The following is a 12,393-nucleotide window of genomic DNA, read 5'->3' on the forward strand; positions in this document are numbered from 1 at the left end:
ACTAGATCTGGTAACAAGGCCAGAAGAGGAACTCAAGCAGATACTGAGGTAAAGAATTATTATATGTATATAACAAAAGTACGAAAATATCAGCCACATGGCTTCAGGTATTCAGCTCAAACCAAGCTCACATATGTACCGCAACAAGCCCAGAATCAAAACAACTGACGACTATAACAACAGTAAATATAGTGGACAATATTGAAGTAAGCTAATATCCAACAAAGTCAATAAACAATATGATAAAGTGCTTCAAATGATGTCACTGCTCATCTTTGAGCATAAAAAAAATACAGACACCACCAAATACATGGTCACACAATAATCACTAGTCATCAGAAAATTCTGCACCTACCTATAAAATGAGCACCAAAGGAAGTGCAAAAGGTAAATGAGAAAAGGAAGGACAGCATATATTACATGCAAACACACCAGTAACAACAAAGCCAATCATGTCCCCCAACTTAAAAAGGCACAAAATTTAACTGCAAATGCACCTACAAATATGAAGATTGGACCCCATAGATTACAAGATCAAATCCAGTGGTAACAGTACATGCTAGGCTTAATCTATTGTCCTAAAAAGTGGAGGTCCATAGAATATTCTCAAATTCGTATCTCCACATCCAATAATCAACAAAGCAACCAGCTACACTAAAATAACAAGAGCATAGACAATTCGGTAAGCATCAACTAACAAGAATTCAAAGTTTCAACGAGAGAAATACATCTCCATAAAAATACCAGGAATTCCTATAAACCAGAGGATAGCTCCATGCCATCAATATAAGGCTCCAAGGAATATAGAGCTGACCTAACAAAATATGGAACATAAAACAGTTTATAGAATAAGTAAAACATAGAAACCATGTCACTGTATGCTAAACTTATCCTTCAAATATTGACGAATTGCATAAAAGAGCAAACAGTACTCTGTTATGATAAACAATAAAAACAAAAAGTTGGAACTGATAATAAGCTATCAGAATATTTCAGAAGATGAAGGACCATATGGAGAAAAAAAATCTTACACTTAAATATTTCTGCTGTTGATACTTGATAGAAAATTTTCATATGGAAATATCTTAACAAGAATCCTGGCTATTAAGCAATTCTTCATTCAGGGAAAAGAAGTTTGAATTGCAAATCTTGTTCTCCATTATGAGTTTGTGGCTAATTACAATTAGTAGAACAATTTCATTCCTCAACTGCACCGCATAAGGAATTCTCAAGGTCGAAACTTATTGCTTAATGCTTCCTCGATGTGTCCAGTAGCAATTTTGCCAGCACAGATGTATACTTATGTAACTTGCAGATCCAAAGTTTGAGCTAAATACTATTCAGTTTTTTTGCTCTCACCAATAATCTCCACATGAACAGAGTCCATCCTCAAAGTGATGAAATCGATTCATATCCCTCACAACAATCATTCTGTTCACGATCTTGGAGATAAATTTTATTACATTATGACAATCTCCACATATGCGAATGTTCTTTGTTACACGAATAGGAGTTCCAGGGGTCGTACTGATTAGACCAAATGCAATGGCAAGCCTCTCACTATGATAAAATAGTGCAGCTTCCTTGGTCTCGTCTTCTACATCATGAAGTGCACAATCTATCAAAGGGACATAACCCATTTCCTTCATTTTTGCCATTAGTTCCCCTAAATAATGATATATCTCCTCAGACTGTGGATGAGACATATCACCAACTCCAAACTTGTAAACTTGCCCATTGAACTCAATTAAACTGAATCCCTGAACCTTACTCACTCTTCTTCCCACCATCAGCTTTCTTATTCTTTCTACATCACTCCACCTTGATTTAGCAGCATAAATGTTGGAGAGGAGAACATAGTACCCTGAATTGTTTGGATTCAACTCAAATATTCTATCTGCAATTCTTTCACCTAAATCTAAATCACCATAAATTCGACAAGCTCCCAGAAGAGACCCCCACAAACTTGAATCTGGTTCCAAAGGCATCCCTTCAATAAGTTTTTCAGCTTCATGTAACTTACCAGTACGTCCAAGGATGTCAACTATACAAGCATAGTGATTCAGCTTGGGCTCCACACCGTACTTCTCTTTCATCAAATCAAAGAACCTCTTTCCTTCATCCAACAATTTCGAATGGCTACAAGCAGAGAGAAGACTAGTGAAAGTGGCATGATTTGGTTTGACACCAGCCTCAACCATCTGATCAAAGATTAAAATGGCATCCCTCCCAAGACCATGGTAACCATAGCTCGCTATCATCGCACTCCAACAAACGACATCCTTACCAACTGCAGCATCAAACATCATCTTTGCCATAACTAAGTTCCCGCACTTTGCGTACATATCAATTACTGCTGTCACTACCAAAATGTCGAGATCAAAGCCAGTCCTGATTGCAAATCCATGGAAACAGCCCCCTCTTCTAAGGGCCCCTAACCGACCGCATGCTAAGAGAACACTCAACAAACTAACACGGTTAGGCCTCAGATTGGCATCCTGCATAGCGCGAAAGAACTCTAAAGTTTCTACGCTGTTCCCGTTATGCGCATACCCCGAAATCATCGACGTCCACAAAACCAAATCTCTGTCATAAATTTTGTCGAACACCAAACGGGCAATTTCGACATCGCCGCACTTTGCATACATGTCAACAAGCGCAGCGCCAACGAAGCGATCGCTTGCACATCCAAAGCACACCGCGTGCTGGTGGAGTTGCCTTCCGTGGTTAAGATCGGAGAGGACGGCGCACGACTTGAGAGCAAAGGGGAAGGTGAACTTGTCGGGAGGAGATCCGGAGGCGAGGAGATGGGAGTAGAGACGGAGGGAGAGATGGAAGCGGCATTGATCAGCGCAGGCACGGATGACGGAGTTGCGTAGGAAGGAGGAGGGGTGGGGAATGAATGAGAAGAGGAGGAGGGCGGAGTCGAGGAGGCCAAGGGAGATGTAGGAGATGGTGGCGGCGGAGAGGAGGGAGGGGAAGCGGTGGTGGAGGCCGAGGGTGAGGAGTCGAGCGTGAGCTTGCTTGAGGAGAGTATGAGAGGGGCATGATTTGATGAGGGAAATGAGGTCGGTGATAGGCGTTTGAGGGAGGAGTGGTAGAGTTTCGTGAAAGGAAATAGGAAAGAAAGGTGTCATGCAAGAAGTTGGACGGTGGTGTGGGTAAGTGGCAGGATTTTTATTTACTGTTCGTTTTTCTTTTCTTTTTTTCTTGAAGAAGTGGCTAGATTTTTATAACATATTTTCTCAGTTCAACAAATTTCTTCCTCTGCACCATCTTTTTTTTTTTTTTTTCCCTCGTAATGTTTATAGACTATATATTTCTATTCAACAAGGGGTTACCTCCAAAGGCAAATCAGACCATAGTGTATTTTTGATGATAGTAGCAAACTAGCCAGACCGTGGACAATGACTATTTCTACTTATTGTTATGTTTTTTGTATAGATTATAGCTTATATGAGTATATTGAGATATAATTATTTATAACTCTATGTGAGCTTGTCTTAATGAAATAAGGAGTTGATTTAAGTTATGATGTTATTATGCATTTTTGTATCCTATGATTATATGATTATGTGAAAGTTTATTGATATATTTATTCTATTACATTGATAATTACGACTATGCATTAGAATATTTATTATGTATTAATATTGTTCATAGACTACTATTGGATTATACTCGCTAGGCTATGTGTTCACCACCTTTAGGTGAAAATATTTGAGGAGGATAAGGTGTTAGAGACCCCTGCAATTGGTGATCTAAAGGTGTACTCACTCCCATGATTTTTATGAGTCCAGTAATAACCTCAGATATGAGATCCAATCTTCAAGGAAAAATCTAGGTCTATTGTGAGTCTTCAAGGTTTATGATGTCCTTTGAATTCAATGTTCGGATCAACGAACGGTTTTAGAGATGTGATAGATTTAGAATGTAAGACAAATCTATCAAAACAAATGGTGGAAAGGAAGCCAAATGGTGTGGGGTGATTGTCTTAAGATGAAGATATGGAGGTGGCAACGGTGATAATGGTAGTTAGATAGGTCGATAGTAGAGTGAAGGAGAGAGGAGGGAGAGGTGGGCCGTCACCTAAGGTTAGGTGTCACCATCTAGTCGAAGGGGAAGGGACCTAGGTCGGCCTAGGGTGGAAGGAAAGAAAAGGAAGAAGAAGAAGATTGAAAGAAAGAAGACGATTCAATAATTTCAGTATGACTGACCAAGTACACACCACATATATTTATAGGTGGATTATGTCTTGACTAGACTAATCATTTGGATCGGACATACTTGAGTTCGACTGCTCAATATAAGAAAAAACACATAAATAAAGCATTTATATGAAATCCTCTCTATTAGGCATTCGAATGCCTAGAAGGCCCGTTTGAACATCTTTAATCCCTTTCTACTCTCAAGAATTGATATTTGAATGCCTCGAATGCTATTCGAACGTCTGGAATTCCGCTCGAATGCCTTAAATCCCTTTGTACTCTTAGGGATTTGCATTTGAATGCCTAGAAAGCTGTTCGAACGTCTTCAATCCCTTTCTACTCTTGGGAATTTGCGTTTGAATGCTTTTAAGGCCCGTTTGAACATCTTTGGTCCGGTTGCATATCGTTTGGAGCTGCCGAAAGGATCGAGAGTGCATCCTGTCTTCTATATTTCATTACTGAGGGAGCGGATTGGAGATCATGAGGTCGTTGGATCAGTTCTACCGGAGCCATTGGAGGAGACAGATCGTAAAACCAGTTCGTATACTTGCTAGGCATCGACGATGACATGGTACCAGATTAGAGATGGAGATTCTAGTCGAGTGGCTTGGCAAGCCATCTGATGAGGCAACATGGGAGTTGGAGACTAATATTTTGGAGCGTTTCCTTGACTTTTCACCTTGAGAATAAGGTGGGGGAAGCGTGGTGGGTTAATACATTTAGTTATGGTCTTTTCTTATTGCATTAGTTGTTTATTTTCATTAAAATAAAATTCATGTAGGTATGTGCGTTCGAACGTGGTCGGGCGCGTTCAAACGCTTGCATCACGTTCGCACATACAAAGAACGCCTTTTGTGTGATCGAACGCGATCGGGCGCGTTCGAATGCGATCGGCAGGAATCTTCTAGAATTAGGGTTAATAATTATATTTTAGCTTGTTGACTAGCCTCTATAAAGGTGTGGATGGCAGCCAAATTCATTATGCTATTAGATTATTAATTTCTTGTCTCTTATATTCTCTCTATTCTCTCTACCCTAATCTCCCTCTTCCCTCTTCACCAACCTACCAATTCTACCGTTGGTAAGGTCTCTCCTAACTTCTAATCTCACTCGTCTATCGAGTCCTCCCTCTTTTTTGGGATCTCGACCATTTCTTCCCCTTCGTCTTTATCACTTAAACAACATCAACCATCCACCATCTCCATTATCATCCATAACCCTAATATTCACTCCACTCGTTTCCACCACTATCATCCGCACTAAATTGTACTTTCATCCCAGTTTCTGTTCAAATCTGCGAAGGGCGTAAATACGAAAAGTGTAGATTAGGGAGTTATGGATCGATTTCACTTAGTTACATAATTTTCTGACTACGGAAAAATATTTAATGAATATTTCTCTCGGTTGTGCAGATTGCTTCCTATAATAAATTTATATCTTAAAAGAATTGTTCCGTAACATATCATTAATATTAGAGCCTATCAATTTAGTACTATAGAACCCATCATAGAGCTAGTCAAATCTTGGACTATCTTGAACCTCCCCATTAATGGTGAATACAAGGTCACAAAGATATTTAGAAGAAATGGCGAATATGGATGGTAATTCAAACGCTATGAACCATGAAGAGAGATCGGGGATACTCCGATCGACCCTAGCCAATTAGAACCACCCATAGTTGGTCATGTTAGGTCAAATGGTAGACATGCCTCCACGGATATTTATATCTGTTACTCTATAAATATGTGATCGGTCTCTAATCTCAAATATCTATCTACAAGCTCTCTTAATCAAGTAGGATAATATAAAAGATTAGAATATCATTTTTATGACTCTACCGTATGTGAGAATTCAAACAAGGAAGTTAATATTAACTAACGATTGGGGTGTTCACATAAGAACATATAGTTCTTATTTGTTCTTTATTGATCTGAGCATGACTATATTTAATGGACAATAGTCTTATTACTGTTTATCAATTGGAATCAGTGTAAGATTCTTACTCAACATCAATGAAGAAGTCATGATTAATTATTTTATTTGATATATAAATCGTATACTTTCAGATTTAATAAAGTAAGAGTTTGTTTGAATGATACGGATTGTCGAAGCGAAGCCATCTCCATCTTTTTCGATTAAAAAAAACACTGCCTATCAAGGCACACTCTCTGTGTTAATCAAAGGGTTAGATTATTTTTATTAATTGCCTTGATAATTAGATTTATTTTTTAAAGTACTTTTATATTGGCATAGACCGATTAGCCTAAATTCCAAGGGAGTGGTGGAAGAATCCGTTTAGACATCTATCCGTAAAGCCTGAGGAGATAAAAATTTGGACAACATTGTGTATTGAAGCTTTCATCTCTGGCCATAGAATTTAAAGAAGTTGACATATGTGCAATTTATCTAATTAAACTTTTTTCTTTTCATTTGATATTTTTATGCTGTTTAATCTCTCATAAACTATGTGACTTGATTATACATATAAATTTAATTTATATAACTTAAATAATATAATTTTATTCATAAATTTATTATTATAAAAGTATCGTTTTACGAACATCGAATATATTAGTTATCCAATCAACATCACTGTAAACTTCAACAATATATGATAAACCAGAATAATATATGTAATAATCCAAAGTACTTTTTAAGTATATAAATAGTCTCTCAAATGCAGTCCAATGCAATTCATTTGGATTACTAATGTCTACTAAATGTAAATACTTCATCCAATCTGCCAGGTCTAGTATGATTAGAGATATAAATTAAGAGACCAATTAGTTGTGCAAGAGCTATGTTGTAGAACAGGTTCATCTTCATGTCTACTAGGATGCGTATTGGAATCATAAATGTAATATACTTCATACCAAGTATAAAATTTGCTTCACCTAAATCTTTCATGTCGCAATTAGCAGGCAAATATGCTTTCACATTATTCATTACATTTAGTGATGTGCCAAAAATTAAATATCATCTACTTACAAAACCATAATGCAATATTACTTTGTCAAATTTAATACACCACTGTTTTGGATCTTGTTTAAGATCATAAAGAGGTTTAACTAATTTATAGACTACATTTTCTTATCCTTTAATAATAAAACCCTTTAAAATATATTTTTTTTCTTCTTAATCACCATTTGAAAGTATAGTTTAGTTTTACATCCATTTAGTGAATTAGAAGATTATAAATATAAGAAAGTTCAATAAGACGAACAATAACCAAAATTATTTATAATTTTTTTTTCATTACCTATTTTAGTTTGTCTTTTCAACTTTACCTTTTTTTTTTTAGTTATAAATGACCCTAATGCACTTATACTTATTTAAGTAGACTAAGTCACCATCTCACATAAGGTTGCAACATTAAATGCAATTTTATTTTTTTATAGTTTTACACTCATTAAGAGAGATAACTCATATTTTTTAAATAGATAGGAGAGAGAGAAGATCTATGTTCTTATTCTTCTCTTATAGGAAACTTTATTCTTCTCCATTAGAGAATCCAAAATTTTGAATTAGGAAATATATCATTAATTACTATTAAGAGTTGAGTTTAATAAAATATATCATATTATCTATAATAGAATACATTTTGAGTTGTGATCTATGGAATCCAAAGTTAGTATCTTAGGAATCCATACTTAATAACTATAGATTCTATAATTATTAATTTAGAATTCAAAGTCAATAACTATGCAATTTATAATTATTAACTACCGCATCTATAGTTATAATTATGGAATCCGAATACTAACTATGAAATTATATTTGACTGTGTATCAAAGTATTCATTATGGTACACAAATATTTTAAAACTCTATTTGCTATTGTACACAAATATTTTATAAATAGATTATTTGCTGCAGGACACAAACATTTCAGACATGTATAAATTATTATTATTATACAAAAATATTTAAAAAATAATATTTATTATTGTTATACACAAATAGTTCATAAAATAACATCCAAATTGTGTATGAGCAAGCTTCACGCTCTCTAATTCCTCACCGAAGGAAAGGAAAGCCCCACCTCCATGCACCGGTGCCTCTTCTATTAGCTACAATCAAAGTGAGTTTCGAAAAATGAAGAGGTCTTGGTGAGAAGGAGGAGATTAGATATTTTGGTGGCAAGGAGAAAAGCTCTTGGTGGCAAGGAAAAGAGCTCTTGGTGGCAAGGAGGAGATTAAAGAAGATCAATTATGATTTTTCTCATTAGAGAAGAGAGAGAACTGGAGAAAAATTATTTTTAAAATTTTATAAATGAGATCTCTTATATTTAATAGAAGAAGATAGCATCAAAGTTGGTGCTGAGATAATTTTAGTATTTGTAGAAAATTTTCGGTGAAGCTATAAATAAAACTTAAAATGAGTAGTTAAGCAAAACTATAAATTGGTTGTAATTCTAGCAACAAGTCCATATGAATCAGAATAGTCTGCCTTTTTTCTTTGTTTAAAATTTGTTATTACTAAATGAGTTTTATATCCATCTATAGATCCATCAACGATAAACTCTCAGATTATTACAAAATATAACAACTCGTGAATGATATGAAGTTCGAGAAACAACATATATTTTGTTTCAAAGAAATAATATGAGAAAATCTAATCAAAGAAAATTAACGGAATCCTTAACAAAACTAATATAATAATAGAATAATAAATCAAAGTCATGAAGAGACTGGTCTGGAAGGAAGAAGCGCACAAGAAAAATGTGCCACCCTAAGAATGTGTCGCCTTCCTCTAATGTTGGTTATCCATAAAAAGAAAAATATTCCCAATGTATGAGATATCCCTTAGTTCTTCCGATCTCCCCCCCTATGAGCATGATCACAGGAAGAGAATTATTTTGATCCTCTGTCTCGTTGACGCCAAGGAAAGAGAAGAATGGCAGCCTCTGGTTATCCCAACCATATCTTCCCTATAGGGTACCAAGAGAAAGTTGCAGCAAATAGCAAAAATCTAAATATAGGTTACCACTATTAGTAAGCAACTTGCAAAAAGACAACTAGAAAACTATGGGGCATTACTAGTATAGATATGCTCGTTCTTCATACGTGCATAAGAGAGGTTATAATATCGGTATAAGTTATTATAATGTTTAGTTAATAAAGAATGCAATATAGGTGATGTGTTTGTATTACTTGCTTTCACTCTACATTTGATCTATACTTATATAGAGTATGATACAACAACCAAAGCATAAGGTTACAATGTTCTCGCATAGAGTTTGAACTATTTGTATCTACAATTAATTTAGCATTAGCTTTGACTGGTGGAGTTTGTTTACAGTTCAAATTCTTGAGGACTTATTCATAGGATCAGTTAAGTCCTTCGACTAGGAGTCCCCTTTTGAGTTGTAGACAGTAGATGATCTCCAACATGCCCCCTGCAAACTCAACGGGAAGGATTGAACATTGAGTTTGGACCTTAACTAGGCAAAGCAAAAAACTAACAATAGTTTAGCTAGAACGTCTGCAATTTGATTCTTGCTCCAGATGAAGCACACCAACAGCTAGTGTTTGGCAAAAAAATTTCGAGCACAAAGTGGAAATCTAACTCAATATGTTTTGTTCTGGCATGGAATATAGAATTGGAGGATAAATTTGTTGCTCTAATATCGTCATATCATAATGTAGGTGGAGTAGAAGATAGGTACCTCAATTTTGACATTAGAGATCGTAGTTATTGAAGCTTCGGTGGAACTACGAGCAACAATTTGTTGCTTTTTACAACCCCAAGAAATTATGTTCTATCCTAGATAAATACAATAAACACTGATAGACTTTCTATCATCTTTATCACTTGCCCAATCAGCATCTGTAAAAGTTTGTAAGTGACAAGAACAGTGTTGAAATATAAGCAGTCCAAAAGATATAGAAAATTTAAAATATCAAAAGATTCTTTTCACTACTTGCCAATGTGAAAGTAAATGATGTTGTATGAAGCGCCTAATAGTATTCATAGAGACATACTATATCAAGTATTGTAAATGATAAATATTATAGGCCACCTAGAATACTATGATATAGAAATGGATTATTGAATGTTTTCCCTTCGTGAGCTAAAAGAGAATAATTAGAAGTTATAGGAAAAGAGCATGACTTGGCATGATCCATTCTGACTTATTGCATAACAAGTCAAAGATGTACTTGCGCTGAGAGAGAAATAGACTATTACTAGTTTGAAGAACTTTAAGACCAAGGAAGAAGCTTAAATCCCTTAAATCTTGCACAACAAAATCTTGATGAAGTGAATCAATGATGGAAGCAACTATAGAAGAATTTGAGCCAGTAACAATAATGTTGTCGACATAAATTAAGAAATAATTAACTATTTTCTTGCATCAAAGAACAAAGAAGGAGCTACCTGTTTTAGACACAATGAAACCAAGTGCTAAAAGTTTATCACTCAGTCATGAGAATTATGCCCTTGGAGCTTGATTAGGAAACTAATGATGGGAAAATCCAATAGGTTGTAATGTATGGACTTCCTCAAATAGGTGACCATATATAGAAAAGCATTTTGAACATCTATTTGTTGAATTCACTAATTATAAGTCACATCAATGGATAACAAAAGATGAATAATAGCTAGTTTAATCACCAGGCTAAATGTGTCAAAATAATCAACTCATTCTTGTTGGTGATATCCCTTGGTGACAAGTCTTGCCTTATATGGTTCAATGTCCTGATGCTTCAATTTAATTACCCATTTTGAACAAACTATATTGGTATTAGATTTTGGTGGCACTAGTGAGCAAATTCAGTTTCTGAGTAATGCATTAAATTCAAGATTCATTGCTTTATGCCACTTAAAATATTTGGCCGCCTTAGTAAAACACGATGGTTCTGATTTATCGAGGTCAAAAATAGCAAGCAGAGCATGTGAAAGAGGGTACCTGACAATTCTATCTGTTACAACTCAAGGTGAAGTAGGTGATTGAGTAGAAGAGACTGATGGTGTGGTAGTATCTATATCTCAAATAACATTTGTTCCGAGAGACAATCTATCTTGTGTAGAAAGTGAATGATGGACATCCATAGAAAGAGCAGCAACAAGTTGGTTAGGCGAGGAAGGTTGCATATTAGTTGTAGAGCTTGAAGTAGGAACAGTAGGCATAACACTTGATATAGGAGGTGAACAAATATTGATAAGGTAGGTAAAATAGTATGAGATAAAATTGGAGAATCAAAATATGTGGAATGAGAAGTTTTTGCATATGGAAATAAGTACTTATTGAACATGACATGTCGCGGCACATATACTCTACCAATGGTCAAATCAAGACACTTGTAGCCATGGTGGTTGACTTTAGTCAATGAATAAATGAGTCTTTGATTGAAAATCCATTTTTATGCATGTTGTAGGGTTTAAGATATGGCCAACATGCGCAACCAAAAACATGAAAAATAATTAATATGGGATATTGCCAAAAAGAAGTTCCTGTGGAGATTTATTTTTGAGAATAGAGGTGGAGAAGGATGATGTATGTGGTAGTGTCTTCCCAATATTTTTGAGGTAAGGAAGCTTGAGCAAGTAGGGATAATCCCATCTCTACAACTTGATGATGACGTCTTTCAACATATGCAAGCTACTTGATGTTCAATTCCATCGGTTTTAAAATATTGGTACAATTTTCTATATATCAATCTGTTTGAGTTTTTTTATTTATTTTGGAAACTTAGCATTCAATGAAAGATTAAAATCAATGAAAAATATATTCAGCTTCATACTTGAGTTTAAGAGAAAATAACCAAATATATTTGGTGTAATCATCGACAAAGCTTACATTATATTGAGATCCATTAATGGATAGCATGGAAGAAGGTCCCCATACATCACTAAAGATTAAATCTAAAGTTCAAAGGATTGAAATAGGAGGTTTTGAAAGGCAAATAGTGACTCTTGGCCATTTGATATTCATTGCATACTAATGGTTGGTTATTTAATGACATTGGTAGAGTAAATTTGGAAATAGCTTGATTGGCAATGGATAGGTAGCATGTCCAAGTCTTTGATGCCGATCAATAAGATGTGCATGGACTTCGATGAACGCCCCAAGCATTTGATAGCCAAGGTGGAAGAAAAAGATAATAAAGACCATCAAGTAGTTGGCCTTGTTGTAGGATATTCCCAAGTAATCCTTTATCATGAAATGGAAACTATGAAATTCC

General features: G+C 35.2%; 1 protein-coding gene across 1 annotated transcript; it reads right to left on the reverse strand.

Moving 5' to 3' along the window:
• Positions 1-874: 874 nt before the first annotated feature.
• Positions 875-3,157, reverse strand: LOC140780175 (pentatricopeptide repeat-containing protein At2g01510, mitochondrial-like). The gene has a single exon (XM_073125575.1). The coding sequence runs from the start codon at positions 3,135-3,137 to the stop codon at positions 1,356-1,358; it is 1,782 nt and encodes a 593-aa protein (XP_072981676.1). The 5' UTR covers positions 3,138-3,157; the 3' UTR covers positions 875-1,355.
• Between the last annotated feature and the right edge of the window lie 9,236 nt (positions 3,158-12,393).

Source organism: Typha angustifolia, chromosome 3 (assembly GCF_048772165.1).
Source record: "Typha angustifolia cultivar Huaian chromosome 3, ASM4877216v1, whole genome shotgun sequence".
NCBI classification, from domain to species: Eukaryota; Viridiplantae; Streptophyta; class Magnoliopsida; order Poales; family Typhaceae; genus Typha; species Typha angustifolia.